This window comes from Moschus berezovskii, chromosome 4 (assembly GCF_049115385.1).
Source record: "Moschus berezovskii isolate FMDL1 chromosome 4, NW_MosBer_1.0, whole genome shotgun sequence".
NCBI lineage: Eukaryota > Metazoa > Chordata > Mammalia > Artiodactyla > Moschidae > Moschus > Moschus berezovskii.
In genome coordinates, this window is record NC_142463.1 from 105,371,524 (window position 1) to 105,386,292 (window position 14,769).

Consider the following 14,769-nt stretch of genomic DNA (forward strand, 5'->3'; position numbering starts at 1 on the left):
AGTTTGGGCTTCTCGGATAGTGTAGTTTCCATATATATATTCCCCACTCCTGCCAAACAGTTTCTCGTTATGAACATCTTATATTAGTATGGTTATTTGTTAATTGTTTTAACATTAAAATACATCAATGTTGATACATTATTGCTAACTGAAACTCATAGTTTATTCTGATTTCCTTAGTCTTTACCTGTTGTCTTTCTGTTTCTGAATCCTGTCCAGGACCCCCACATTACATTTAGTTGTCCTTAGGCTCATCTTAGCTGTGACAGTTTCTTAGTCTGTCCTTGATTTTGATGACCTTGACATTTTTGAGGAGTACTGGTTAAGTATAGTACACCTGACTATTAGAATTTGTCTGCGTTTTTTTTTCATGGTTAGATTGGAATTTCGGGAAGACAGTCACAGAAGTAAAGTGCCATTTTCATCAGTTCATATCAAGGGTGTATTTTATCATCATGATTTGTGACTGTTTATATTGACCTTGATCATCTGGCTAAAATAGTATTTGCCAGCTTTCCCTACTATATTCTCCTCCTCTCCCCCCTTTTCATATTGTAGACTTTGGATAGGAGTCACTGTATATGCAGCCCATATTTGGGCTCTTCCCCCTTAGTATGTAGTAACTGTATAATTTATTTGGAATTCTACACAGGAGAAGAATGTCTCTTCTTCATGTATTTATTCTGTCATTTATTTGTATCAGTATGGGCTAATGAATTATTTATTTTATACTTTGTGTTATGTAAGGGGCTTCCCTGGTGGCTCAGACATTAAAAATATACCTGCAATCCTGGAGACCTGGGTTTGATTCCTGGGTTGGGTAGGGAATGACTACCCACTTAAGTATTCTTGCCTAAACAAGTCCATGCAGTTGCAAAGAGTTGGACACAACTGAGTGACTAACGTGTTGGCTTTTCACTTAGGTTATAAAATCCGATACTACCACTGTATTTTGTTGCTCCAGAATTGGCCACTGGTAGCTTTTTCATTTGGCTTGTGTGCTCTTCTGCCATCCTGTCATCAGTGTGTGTTTTTTGTTTTGTTTTTGAGCACTTTCTTTCTGGTGCTACAGAATGCTCTAGGCTCATCTTGGGTATTTCCTGCTCCCGTCCTAGAATCAGTCATTTCTCCAAGAGGCACTGGTTCTTTTTATTGAAGCATATTGTTAGAAACCAAGGTCTGGGCATTAGGTATGGTTCTTGGTACAAGAGTGTACCTTCTTTTAGACCCTCTCAGCTGACAGAGCAAAGAAATACATGTGTTTATAAACCCCTGTGTATATTCATGAGTTGAGTTCAGTTACTCAGTCATGTCCAACTCTTTCCTACCCTATGGACTGCAGCACGCCAGGCTTCCCTGTCCATCACCAACTCCCGGAGCTTGCTCAAACTCATGTCCATCAAGTCAGAGATGCCATCCGACCATCTCATCCTCTGTCGCCTACTTCTCCTCTTGCCTTCAGTCTTTCCCAGCATCAGGGTCTTTGCCAGTGAGTCAGTTCTTCGCTTCAGGTGGCCAGAGTATTGGAGTTTCAGCTTTAGCATCAGTCCTTGCAATGAGTATTCAGGACTGATTTCCTTTAGGTATGATTGATTAATCTCCTTGCAGTACAAGGGAATCGCAAGAGTCTTCTCCAACACCACAGTTGAAAAGCATCAGTTCTACAGTGCTCAGCTTTCTTTGTAGTCCAGCTTTCACATGCATACATGACTACTGGAAAAACCATAGCTTTGACTAGATGGACCTTTGTCAGCAAAGTAATGTCTGTTTTTAATAACTATCTAGGTTTGTTGTAGTTTTCCTTCCAAGGAACAAAGCATCTTTTAATTTCATGGCTGCAGTCACCATCTGCAGTGATTTTGGAGCCCCCCAAAATAGTGTGTCACTGTTTCTATTGTTTCCCCATCTATTTGCCATGAAGTGATGTGACCGGATGCCATGATCTTAGTTTTTTGAATGTTGTTTTAAGCCAACTTTTTTCACTCACTGAGTTTTAAGGCAACTTTTCCGCTCACCTCTACATATCTATAAATATTTCTATATGTAAACATCTGTATCTATAGAAACTTAAACATGAGCTCTTTCTGATGTCTCTGGCTTTTCTTCATTACTGAATGGATGTTTTGTCCCCCTCCCCTTGCTGATCTGTTCATTTTCACTCCAACATTGAGGAACTTGACTCCCTGCATCCACCCTTTATTTACTCAATTGTTCATTTCCAGTATACATATGTAGCAGTACCAGAATTGTTAACCTGAACCCTGTGGGAAACAACTTTATTGACTAGAATATAGTACTTTCATGCAGTCCCTTTGGCCTTGAATTCACTTCCAGATACTTAGGTCTGTATCTCCCTGCTCATTACCCTCTCCCTGCCCCAACCCTGTTCAGTGAGACTTTTTGAAATAGATTTGAAATATAGTTAGACTCTCTTGTGACAACTGGAATTCTCTGGACCTACTGACTTAAGAAAAAGTAGCAACTATTAAGGTTTCAGTTCAGTTCAGTCGCTCAGTCGTGTCCGACTCCTTGCGACCCCGTGGACTGCAGCACGCCAGATCTCCCTGTCCATCACCAACTCCCGGAGTTCACTCAAACTCATGTCCATCGAGTCGGTGATGCCATCCAACCATCTCATCCTCTATTGTTCTCATCTCCTATTGCCTTTAATCTTTCCCAGCATCAGGGTCTGGCCAAAGGATTGGAGTTTCAGCTTCAGCAGCAGTCCTTCCAATGAATATTCAGGACTGATTTCCTTTAGGATGGACTGGTTGAATCTTCTTGCTCTCCAAGGGACTCTCAAGAGTCTTCTCCAACACCACAGTTGAAAAGCATCAATTCTTCAGCGCTCAGCTTTCTTTCTAGTTCAGCTCTCACATCCATACATGAGTATTGGAAAAACCATAGCTTTGACTAGACAGACCTTTGTTGGCAAAGTAGTGTCTGTACTTTTTAATATGCTGTCTAGGTTGGTCATAGCTTTTCCTCCAAGAAGTAAGCATCTTTTAATTTCATGGCTGCAGTCACCATCTGTAGTGATTTTGGAGCCGGACAAAATAGTCTATCACTGTTTCCACTGTTTCCCCATCTGTTGGCCATGAAGTGATGGGACCAGATACTATGATCTTAGTTTTCTGAATATTGAGTTTTAAGCCAACTTTTCACTCTCCTCTTTCACTTTCATCAAAGGCTCTTTAGTTCTTCTTTGTTTTCTACCATAAGGGTGGTGTCATCTGCATATCTGAGTTTATTAATATTTCTCCCAGCAGTCTTGATTTCAGCTTATGGTTCATCTCCTGATGTATTCTGCATACAAGTTAAATAAGCAGGGTGACAATATACAGCCTTGATGTACTCCTTTCCCAATTTGGAACTAGTCTGTTGTTCCACTTCTAAATGTTGCTTCTTGACCCGCATACAGATTTGTCAGGAGGCAGGTCAGATGGCCTGGAATCCCCATCTCTTGAAGAATTTTCCACATTTTGTTGTGATCCACACAGTCAAAGACTTTGGCATAGTCAATAAAGCAGATGTTTTCCTGGAACTCTCTCGCTTTTTCGATGATCCAGTGAATGTTGGCAATTTGATCTCTGGTTCTTCTGCCTTTTCTAAATCCAGCTTGAACATCTGGAACTTCACGGTTCACATACTGTTGAAGCCTGGCTTGGAGAATTTTGAGCATTACTTTGCTAGCATGTGAGATGAGTGCAATTGTGCGGTAGTTTGAGCATTCTTTGGCACTGCCTTTCTTTGGGATTGGAATGAAAACTGACCTTTTCTAGTCCTGTGGCCACTACTGAGTTTTCCAAATTTGCTGACATAGTGAGTGCAGCACTTTCACAGCATCATCTTTAAGGATTTGAAATAGCTCAACTGGAATTCCATCACCTCCACTAGCTTTGTTCGTAGTGATGCTTCCTAAGACCCACCTGCCTTCACATTTCAGGGTGTCTGGCTCTAGGTGAGTGATCACACCATCATGATTATCTGGGTAGTGAAGATCTTTTTTGTAGAGTTCTTCTGTGTAATCTTGCCACCTCTTCTTAGTATCTTCTGCTTCTGTTAGGTCCATACCATTTCTGTCCTTAATTATGCCCATCTTTGCATGATAAGTTCCCTTGGTACCTCTGATTTTCTTGAAGAGATCTCTAGTCTTTCCCATTCTATTGTTTTCCTCTATTTCTTTGCATTGATCACTGAGGAAGACTTTCTTTTCTCTGCTTGGTATTGTTTGGAACTCTGCATTCAAATGGGTGTATCTTTCCCTTTTTCCTTTGGCTTTTGCTTCTCTTCTTTTCACAGCTATTTGTAAGGCCTCCTCAGACAACCATTTTGCCTTTTTGCATTTCTTTCTCTTGGGCGTGGTCTTGATCCCTGTCTCCTATACAGTGTCACGAACCTCCATCCGTAGTTCTTCAGGCACTTTGTCTATCAGATCTAATCCCTTGAATCTTTTTGTCACTTCTACTGTATAATTGTAAGGGATTTGATTTAGATCATACCTGATTGGTCTGGTGGTTTTCCCCACTTTCTTCAATTTAAGTCTGAATTTGGCAATAAGGATTTCATGATCTGAGCCACAGTCAGCTCCCGGTCTTGTTTTTGCTGATTTATAGAGCTTCTCCATCTTTGGCTGCAAAGAATATAAATATAAAATCAATCTGATTTCGGTGTTGACCATCTGGTGATGTCCATGTGTAGAGTCTTCTCTTGTGTTGTTGGGAGAGGGTGTTTGCTATGACCAGTGCGTTCTCTTGGCAAAGCTCTGTTAGCCTTTGCCCTGCTTCATTCTGTACTCCAAGGCCAGATTTTCCTGTTACTCCAGGTATTTCTTGACTTTCCTACTTTTGCATTCCAGTCCCCTATAATGAAAAGGACATCTTTTTGGGTGTTAGTTCTACAAGGTCTTGTAGGTCTTCATACAACTGTTCAACTTCAGCATTACTGGTTAGGGCGTAGACTTGGATTACTGTGATATTGAATGTTTTGCCTTGGAAACGAACAGAAATTATTCTGTCATTTTTGAGATTGCATCCAAGTACTGCATTTTGAACTCTTTTGTTGACTATGATGGCTATTCCATTTCTTTCAAGGGATTCTTGCCTAGTAGTAGATGTAATGGTAGTAGTAGTTGTAGATGTAATGGTCATCTGAATTAAATTCACGCATTCCAGTCCATTTTAATTCGCTGATTCCTAAAATGTTGATGTTCACTCTTGCCATCTCCTGTTTGACTACTTCTAATTTACCTTGATTCATGGACCTAACATTCCAGGTTCCCATGCAATATTGTTCTTTACAGCATTAGACTACTTCCATCACCAGTCACATCCACAACTGGGTGTTGTTTTTACTTTGGCTCCGTCTCTTCATTCTTTCTGGAGTTATTTCTCCACTGATCTCCAGTAGCATGTTGGGCACCTACTGACCTGGGGAGTTCATCTTTCAGTATTCTATCTTTTTGGCTTTTCATACTGTTCATGGGGTTCACAAGGCAAGAATACTGAAGTGGTTTGCCATTCCCTTCTCCAGTGGGCCACATTTTGTCAGAACTCTCCACCATGACCTGTCCATCTTGGGTGGCCCTACGTGCCATGGCTCATAGTTTCATTGCATTAGACAAGACAGTGGTCCATGTGATCAGATTGGTTAGTTTTCTGTGACTGTGGTTTTCAGTGTGTCTGCCCTCTGATGGAGAAGGATAAGAGGCTTATGGAAGCTTCCTGATGGGAGAGACTGACTGAGGGGGAAACTGGGTCTTGTTCTGATGGGCGGGGCCGTGCTCAGTAAATCTTTAATCCAGTTTTCTGTTGAAGGTTTAAGGTTTGCACTTTGTGTTTTAAAGTTCTGTAGGTTATGACAAGTGCATCCTGTTATGTATGCAGTGTTACAGTATCATACAGAGCAGTTTCACTGCAGTAAAAATCCCCCCTGCTTCACTTATTCATCCCTCCACTCCATCCAAAGTCCTGGCAGTCTACTGATATTTGCCTTTTCTGGAATGTCATGTAATTAATTGGAATCAAACAGTGTTGTTTCAGATTGGCTTCTTTCCCTTGGCAATATGCGTTTAAAATTCCCTCATGTTTTTTCGTGGCTTGAGAGCTTATTTCTTTTTATGGCTGAATAATATTCCGTTGTCTAGATGTACCATTTTTGTCTATCCATTCACTTATAAAAGACATCTTGATTGCTTTCAGGTTTTGGCAATTATGAATAAAACTGCCATAAACATTTATGTGCTGGTTTTTGTGTGAATATAAGTTGTATATTGAGTAAATACTGAGGAGTGTGATTGTTGGATATTATTGGTGAGACTATGTTTAGCTTTTAAAGAAACTGTCAAAGTGTCTTCCAAAGTGGCTATACCATTGATTGAGTTGCTGTTGCTTCACATCTTAACCAGCATTTGATATTATCATTTTTTAAAAACCCATTCAAATAGGTGTTTAATGTTATTTGCAGTTCTCTCATGATGAATGATGTTGAGTAACTTTTATATTCTTATTTGCCATCTGTATATCTTCTCTTCAGAGGTGTGTGTTCAGATCTTTTGCCTGTTTTTAGCTTGTTTTCTTACCGTTGAGTTTTAAGTTTTACGGTTCTTTTGTATTTTGGATACAAGTCTTTTATCAGATATGTTTTCCAAATATTTTCTCCTAGTCTGTGGCTTGTTTTTCATTCTCTTAATAGTATCTTTTGCAGAGTAGACATTTTTAATTTTAATAAAATTCATCTTAGTTTTTTTTTATGGATCACGTTTTTGTTGTTTAAAATCTCATTAGATTTTCTCCCATGTTATCTTTTAGAAGTTGCATTTTTATAATCCATTTCTTAGCATTGACTCAAACATATGTCTAGATTATCTTGTTCATATTTAAAATTTTAAATGATTGCTTTATAGTCAAATTGTTTTACCATAATTTTCTTGAGCATTCATTTCCCCCTTTGTCAACTTTTTAGAAGAACAGAAATTGGGAAACAACCTAAATAATAATGAGCATACTTGGACTTTGCTTTTTCTGTGTTCAGAATTGTTTCATTTCTTCCCACAAAAACTTGAGAATGGTCTACATGCCACTATAAAGTTCTTTTCTTCATGGAACTCATATTTTGGTGATTTCGTTAGGATAAATCCTCAGGCCACTTGGGGTTGAAAGAACATGAACATTTTTATGCCTTTAGGTGCATATTATCAGTGAAATTGCTTTCCAAGAGTACTTTACCTATTTATATAGTCATCATCTCATTTTCCATATGTTAACATTAAAAGTAATTGAGGTAATAGTTTTGTACCTTCAAAATCGTTAACAAGATTTACTGTTTATTAAAAAAAGTGCAAACATTTTAGAAACCTTTGATCATTTACTTTCTCTAGTTGTATTTCTCTTTTCCTATTGGTAAATTAGGTGTTCTAAAATGTTATTTCTGCAACAGAATTCCAAAAAGTTCTTGATATTTAGTAATCTGGAATTACACATTGGTGTGGACACATTCAAGCTTGAGTTCCTTTGGCTATTTTCATTGCTTATGCATGCCTGAGTCCCTTATCTCCAGAGTGTAAGGGCAAAGTACAGTATCGTTCCTGAGACAATTAGTCAATAAAAATATTCTCTGACTTGATTGTTTGCTTAAGTATGGTAGCAGAGAGGCAGAGGTGGATGAAAAGAAGTCAGCCTAAACCAGCCAGTTTATTTAACTGTAAAATTTAAAAGGACATGTCTTTACATTTCAGTAGAGTGGTTTCTTTTTATAGTCTGATGTCTAGTATAACTACCCAACTGGGCAGTCACTACCAGTGAAAAGTCAAAGGAAATGTCTTTCTTTTAAAGTGTCAGAGGACTGTTTTTCTCTAACTCGTAAGGTGTTCACCATTTCCAAGAAGGTCTATTACAGAGAAGATAGAAAGTTTGTTTAAAAAGCTTTGTATAATTTAAAAGATGGAAAAACTTTCTTAAGTTAAAAAAATTACCCATAGTTCCATAATTACCCTAACTCAGTTATTTTCATATTTTACATATCGTGCATATTTTTGGCTCAAAAATATCTTATGTGTTCATAATCACAGTGGATAATATTTTTATATTTTAAATGCAAAAACCTCCAAAATAGATTGTCTTTGATTTTTGCATATTGCATACTATACAGACTTTTCCATGTTCCTAAATATTTTTTAAAAGTTATAAGTCCATTTGCTTGATGTTCTTCAGTGTCATTAAAAGTTTTTCTAATGTTAGCTATTTGGCTGAGCAGATTCTTTTTCAAATACTCTGAGAAGAAAATGCTTTATAATTTTGAATGCTTAACAATCTGACAAGGGGATTCTAGGACTCCTAAAAAGATCGATTATATTTATACTGTAATATAATAGTATTAATCAAGTGTTGAGTGAGTTTGAGGTTTGTTTCTCACATTATGGTTTTAATAAACTTGAGAGAGATGCTGTTGCTCTCTGGCTTAACTTTATAATCATCCATTGCTGAGGTTCTTAGCTACACTGGGCTTGAAATAACATGTATGTTCTGTTGTTTATAGGAGGTTAAGACAATGCCAAATCAGTAGTAGTGATAAAACTAGTTCTGGTGTAATTTTGTCTTTATTGTTTCTGTGAACTAGGCTTGTAAGACATGAAAGTATTGAAGGCTTAGTTTATTTTCTACAAAGTTATGGAAGGTGAAGGAAAAAGGATGTGTTTTATCCATTAAACAGTTTTGTATTGCTGATATGTGTATGGATTAATCTACTAGGATCTTCATAACATTATTCAATAACAGCAAAAAAAAAAAAAAATCGGAGTAACCTAAAAGTTGAATAGGGACTCTTTCACTCTGATGACTACTATTTCACTTTTATAAATGCGGATATTGTATAATTTTAAAATCAGCTTTATTGAGGTTTAACTTATATACACACTTAATTTACATGCACGCATTTTGACAATTTTAAATTGGAGAAAACTATAGATTTACCACACCAGTCAAGGTACAGAACACATCTGTTAGTTTAGAAAGCTTCCTTGTGTGTGTTGTTCCCTACCATCTGATTATTATCACTATAGGATAGTTTTGTCTATTTTGGAACTTCAAATAAATGGAATCAAATCAAACATATTCTTTTCTGTCTTCTTTGCTCTTTGTGTTTTTGGGTTTCATCCATATTGTGGACATCAGTAGTTTGGTCCTTTTCGTTGCTGAATAATACTCCCATTTCATGAATATGCCACAGGTTTTCTGTTTACCTCTTGATAGACATTTGGTTGTTTTCAGTTTTGGACTATGATGAATAAAGCTTCAGTGAACATTTGACTATAACTGTTTGTATGGACATGTTTTCATTTCTTTTGGGTAGATACCTATGAGTGGAATTACTTGGTCGTATAGTTAATGTATGTTTAACATGATGAGAAACTGCCAGAGACTTCCCTGGTGGTCCAGTGGCTAAGACTCCAAGCTCCCAGTGCAGGGGGCCTGGGTTCAATCCCTGGTGGGGGAACTAGATTCCACATGGCACAACTAAGTTTGTATGCTGCAAATAAAGATCCCAGGTACTGCACCTAAGACCTGGAGCAGCAAAATAAATAAAAATAAGTATTAAAGAAACTGCCAGATTGTTTTGGCTTTATGCTCCCCTCAGCAATGTAGGAGAATTCTGATTCTTCCATATCCTTGGCAAAACTTCTTTTTTAATTTAACTGTTCTGTGAACATGTAGCCATTATGCTTTAACGTCTAGAATTGAAGTGTGTCCTACTGCTTGCAGTTATAGGAATTTGTTGTCTGTTTTTTACCGGCTGCAGACTAACTGCACTTTAATTGCTTTCCTGCATGTCACAGGGGGTCAAAGTAATATTGTTCTTGCCACATGGAAGGGCTCCTTCCCGTGCCACGTGTAGTGATTGACTCTGTCCTGTTTCCATCCATACCTACGTTCATGATATATAGGTTCCTTCATAAACTGTATACAAATCCTGACTAGAGCATTTTTTCTTGCCTTTTGGGAGTATTTATATTAGTTTTGCAGTTTCCCCAGCTGGCTAACTTTGAAAAGTGAAAGTATTAGTTGCTCATTCATATCTGACTCTTTGTGACCCCATGGACTGTAGTCCACCAGGCTCCTCTGTCCTTGGTATTCTGTAGGCAAGAATACTGCAGTGGGTTGCCATTGCCTTCTCTGGTGGATCTTGCAGACCCAGGGATTGAACCCTGGTCTCCTGCGTTGCAGGCAGATTCTTTACTATTTGAGCACTAGGGAAGGCTTGAAGTCACTCTTATTAGCTAGTTAAAGGCCTCTTGATGGGGCCAAATTTTGGTCTTATGTAAAAATTGAGGGGCATTTTATTAAAATTATCAAAGTGTATCTTTAAAATGCTGAAGGCACAAATTAATTGGATATCATCTAATTGCCTAAGGGGAAAAATTGGCCTTAGTTGTAGATTTTTTGGAGGCTTGGAAAGAAGCCGCCTTTTTTCCCTCCACAATATGAAAAATTATGAAAAATTTCAAACATACAGAAAAATTGAAGGATTGCACATGAATACCTGTTTTACCTACCATCTGGATTCTGTAATTAACTTTTTGCTGTATGTGTTTAATCATGTATATCTGTTGAAAAATTTTGATGATATGTTCAAGCCTTTCTTTGTAGAAGAAGCATTGATGGGTAGAACCTACTGGGTGGTTAGTTACTTTTGTGTGGTGTAGGATTTAATGGTTCTCTGATGTGGTAGTTTGCTTTTGAAGTTGATTATCTTGTGATTCCTATTATCACTGGCTGAGAGCTCAATCATTTATTTTCAAATGAATGGCAACTAGATTATGTTACATAGACAAAAGAAAAGCAAGGGAAATTGTTCGTAGAAAGGGTTTGTATCATCAGGAGCCCCAAATACTACCAACCTGCTTGCCCAGCTGATATAATTAATATCACATGAGTAACTACCATTTGTTGAGTGACTACTGTATTCTAGAGCTTTATCTCATTTGAGGTCTTACAGCAACTCTGTTAGCTGAGGGTGTTATTAGCCCCATTTGGGTTAAGAAATTGAAGTTAAACAAGATTGAGATTGAATTATTTACCTAATGTCTCATCTGTTAAATGGCACAATTGGTATTTAAACTGAAGTCTCTCTTAACTCCAAAACCCACACTTTGATCCAGAAGTCTATAGTGCTGCAAGTTCCCTTTATTGCAGAATTTATATTTTACATTCATTTGTGTCTTCAGAATTGATCAGACTGGGCCACACCTAATATAAGCCTGGTATAGTAGCGTTCCTGTAGAAAAAGGGTATCATAAACATTTTTATGAGTAGGAAGGCCTCTTAATTCTTGAGGATGGAGGACTCTTTTTGAAATCCGACATCCTGGGGTTTTTACTGACCCATTTCATTCTCTGAAGAAGTTTCCAGCTTGTATTAAATTGTCGAATGTATAGTATTCCTTCTGTAATTGAACCAGATAAGTATTACCAAGTGTGTTTAGAATATGACACTGGACATGAGTTTGAGTGTACTCCGGGAGTTGGTGATGGACAGGGAGGCCTGGCGTGCTGTGATTCATGGGGTCGCGGAGAGTCGGACACGACTGAGCGACTGAACTGAACTGAACTGAACTGAATTCTTTCCTGTTTCTGTTTGTTTTGTTTTTTTTAAGAGAGATTTGGGATGATAGCCAATTTGAAGTGTGGTCTTACTGTTAAAGAAGTGAAACCCAAGCAAATTTCTTTGCTTGCTGGCTGCTCTTAGAGTAAGCCTCACCTAGGTTTCTCTGTTGATTTTCAGGGTTTATTTCTGTGAGGGACCTGTAGGAGCAGTGTATTCTAACTTGAAAACTGAATGACTGGAGGTGTGTATTGAAAGCAGTAGTTCTTAACCTTTCTGAGATTACATACTCCTTTTTGAAGCGGATGAAAGCTGTTAGCCCTCTTCCCTGAAAAAAAAATGCATATATGTAGACAAATACAGTTTTACATACAATTTCTTTAGGGGTTCACTGATTTTCCTCTGCCGCCACCACAAGCCTGTCAACAAAGTAGCCCAGATTAGGAATCCTTTAAAGGGGAAGAATTAGGGAGCTGAAAAATAAGAGTGGAACATTGCTTCTTAACTTTTTTCACAAGAGCTCATCTCATAAATTTGATTGTATTCACATAAAAATCACATTTTTAGTATATAAGGTGTTTTCTTTAGTCTCTGAAGTGTTAGTTTTTCACTTTTTTTTTTTTTTAAACTTAAGGCTATTTGTAAGTTAAGATGATTCCTAGGGATAGATCAGATATTCTGTGTTGATTTTTTAACTTTTACTTTTTCAATTTTATTTCTTCTACCATCAAAACATTTTCCCAGAACTGCTAATTAGATCAAAGATTTAGATGAAATCCTTTACCAGTCCCCAACTTTAGTTGTCCATTTCTTCTTTAACCAAAATCTCTTCATAACACATAGCACCATAGTACTTCTTTCCTTAATATACCTTCTAATGTGAGTGTTCAGGCATTGATGTTAGCAAGTTACATGTTACATTACATGTAATGTTACGTTACATTAATCTTCACAGTGATCTGTTAGGGACTTATTGTCTCCATTTTATAGATGTGGAAAGCAATGGTAAGAAAGATTAAATGACTTGATTAAGATCAGTTCTGGCAGGACCAGGATTTAAGCCCATGTAGATCTTGCTCCAAAGCCCATTTTCTATTTTATCATGCTGCTTTATGGTCAAAGAACTGACCACTTCTGGTCACTGGTCTGACCTGATCTGAACTTTAAAAGCTGAAATTTCCATTGGTGGAGGGGGCTGATTTTCTTCTATAGCTGCTGCTGCTAAGTCACTTCAGTCGTGCCCGACTCTGTGTGACCCCAGAGACGGCAGCCCACCAGGCTCCCCCGTCCCTGGGATTCTCCAAGCAAGAACACTGGAGTGGGTTGCCATTTCCTTCTCCAATGCATGAGAGTAAAAAGTGAAAGTGAAGTCGCTCAGTCGTCCGACTCTTAGTGACCCCGTGGACTGCAGCCTACCAGGCTCCTCAGTCCATGGGATTTTCCAGGCAACAGTACTGGAGTAGCTTGCCATTGCCTTCTCCGCTTCTATAGCTAGCCAGTTGTAAAATTGCTATATTTATATGTGTACGTGTGTAAGTTAGAGTTTAGGTTGTGAAATGTCAAGAGTGCTGAATTTACTGGCTAGATTGTTAGACCTGAAATAAGGAAGGAGGCTTGGCTGGATGATCTCCTGCCTATTCTGTTTATATAGATGGGTATTTCAGATACCATACACTGACAGACAATTCCAGTGATTGAAAAGTTGGTGGAAGGCTTGTTACTAAACTTAGCATCATTTTCAAGAAGAAAAAACCCTAATGGTTTGGAACAGGACTGAAAAAGTTTAAAGGGTAAATAAGCTTTTGTCAAATTGACTAAAGGCCAGGTGTGTATTTCCTCACCCTCTTGGGATAGCCATGGAGGGAACCTCCAGATCAGCTAGCTGTCTAGTGGTTTTTGCTGAGATGGCAGGCTGGGTCAGCATTCTGGGAAGGTAGCTCAGTTTGCTGAGTGTGTTTTGTGAGACTCAGCATCTTTCTTGACAAAATTATTGTTCTTCTAAACCTTGTACTTTTCCTAGTTTCAGCCTTTATATACACAGTGAAATAGGAAGGAGAATGCGTAGGTTGATTTACTATGTAACCTTAACTGTACATTTTTTAGTTTGAACTGATACACGGGGCTTTAAGCGAGACAGCACAGAACAGAAAAAAGTAGGTAGACTCCTAAAAGAGGCTAATTGAAGTGATTGGGAGAGAACAAAGGATGTTGGGTTAGATAGTAAAATTTTAGAGATGTTATCTCCTTGCTTTTCTTCAAACTGAGTGATAGAAGAAACTAGTGTGTATGAAGATATGATCATTTAATTCCCAAGGTCATGAAACTTGTTATAAGGGAAATGAGTTGACTGACTTGAATATATGGGGAGAAATCAGATACAAATGCCAGATAACAGTCTTAAGTCAGTCACACTTTTTGAGTCTTCACAAATTAAAGAAGTGTGTTTTGTAAAATTTTTCTTTTAATGAAATGCCCAGTTCCAGGAGGTTTGAAAAGGGCACAGAACAATTCAAATGGCAGGATTGTTAAAAGTCACTTTGTTGTATTGTATACATGCTTAGTTAGGATGAGGAAATTGTACTCTTTAGCTTTAAAAGCTTTGTTTCCTCTTGAGCTTCACCTTCCTTCCTGTGTGTTTTCCTAAGGCTGTGTGTTGAGTTCTGGTACAGAGGAAGAGTAGGTCTTCTCACCTGTTACCATTTTTTCCCCCTGCCTTAAGTTCACACACACTTTTTCACATTATGATTTGTAAAAACATAAACAGTTTTTCTGGAACCAAACTAATCCTTTTTCTTTTATGGTTCACACTTCATGACACTGGAGTGGGGGCAGGAGGGTGGAGCTTTAAGGTGTTTGGACCCTTCTGGTTTATGGGATTGTCTTTTTCCCTTTTTCCCCTTAGGAACGGCGTGAATGTTGAGGGGGCGACACACAAGCAGGTGGTGGACCTGATCCGAGCAGGCGAGAAGGAATTGATCTTGACAGTGTTATCGGTACCTCCTCATGAGGCAGATAATCTAGATCCCAGTGACGACTCGTTGGGACAATCATTTTATGATTACACAGAAAAGCAAGCAGTGCCCATATCGGTCCCCACATACAAACATGTGGAGCAGAATGGTGAGAAATTTGTGGTGAGTGTCAGCCCAACTTGATCCTCAAACACTTAGCT

General features: G+C 38.2%; 1 protein-coding gene across 3 annotated transcripts in view; it reads left to right on the forward strand.

The window, feature by feature from the left end:
• Window positions 1–14,769, forward strand: part of SNX27 (sorting nexin 27) — an 84,130-nt gene that overhangs the window by 13,580 nt on the left and 55,781 nt on the right. For 2 of the 3 annotated variants that reach the window (XR_008682702.2, XM_055402046.2), the window contains exon 2: window positions 14,500–14,731. The exons of the other annotated variant lie outside the window; for it this stretch is intronic. Coding sequence is in view for 1 of the 2 variants with exons in the window: in XM_055402046.2 (XP_055258021.1) it covers window positions 14,500–14,731 (232 nt within the window). In the remaining variant the exon portion in view is untranslated. The remainder of the gene's footprint in view (window positions 1–14,499; window positions 14,732–14,769) is intronic. 3 annotated transcript variants of the gene reach the window in all.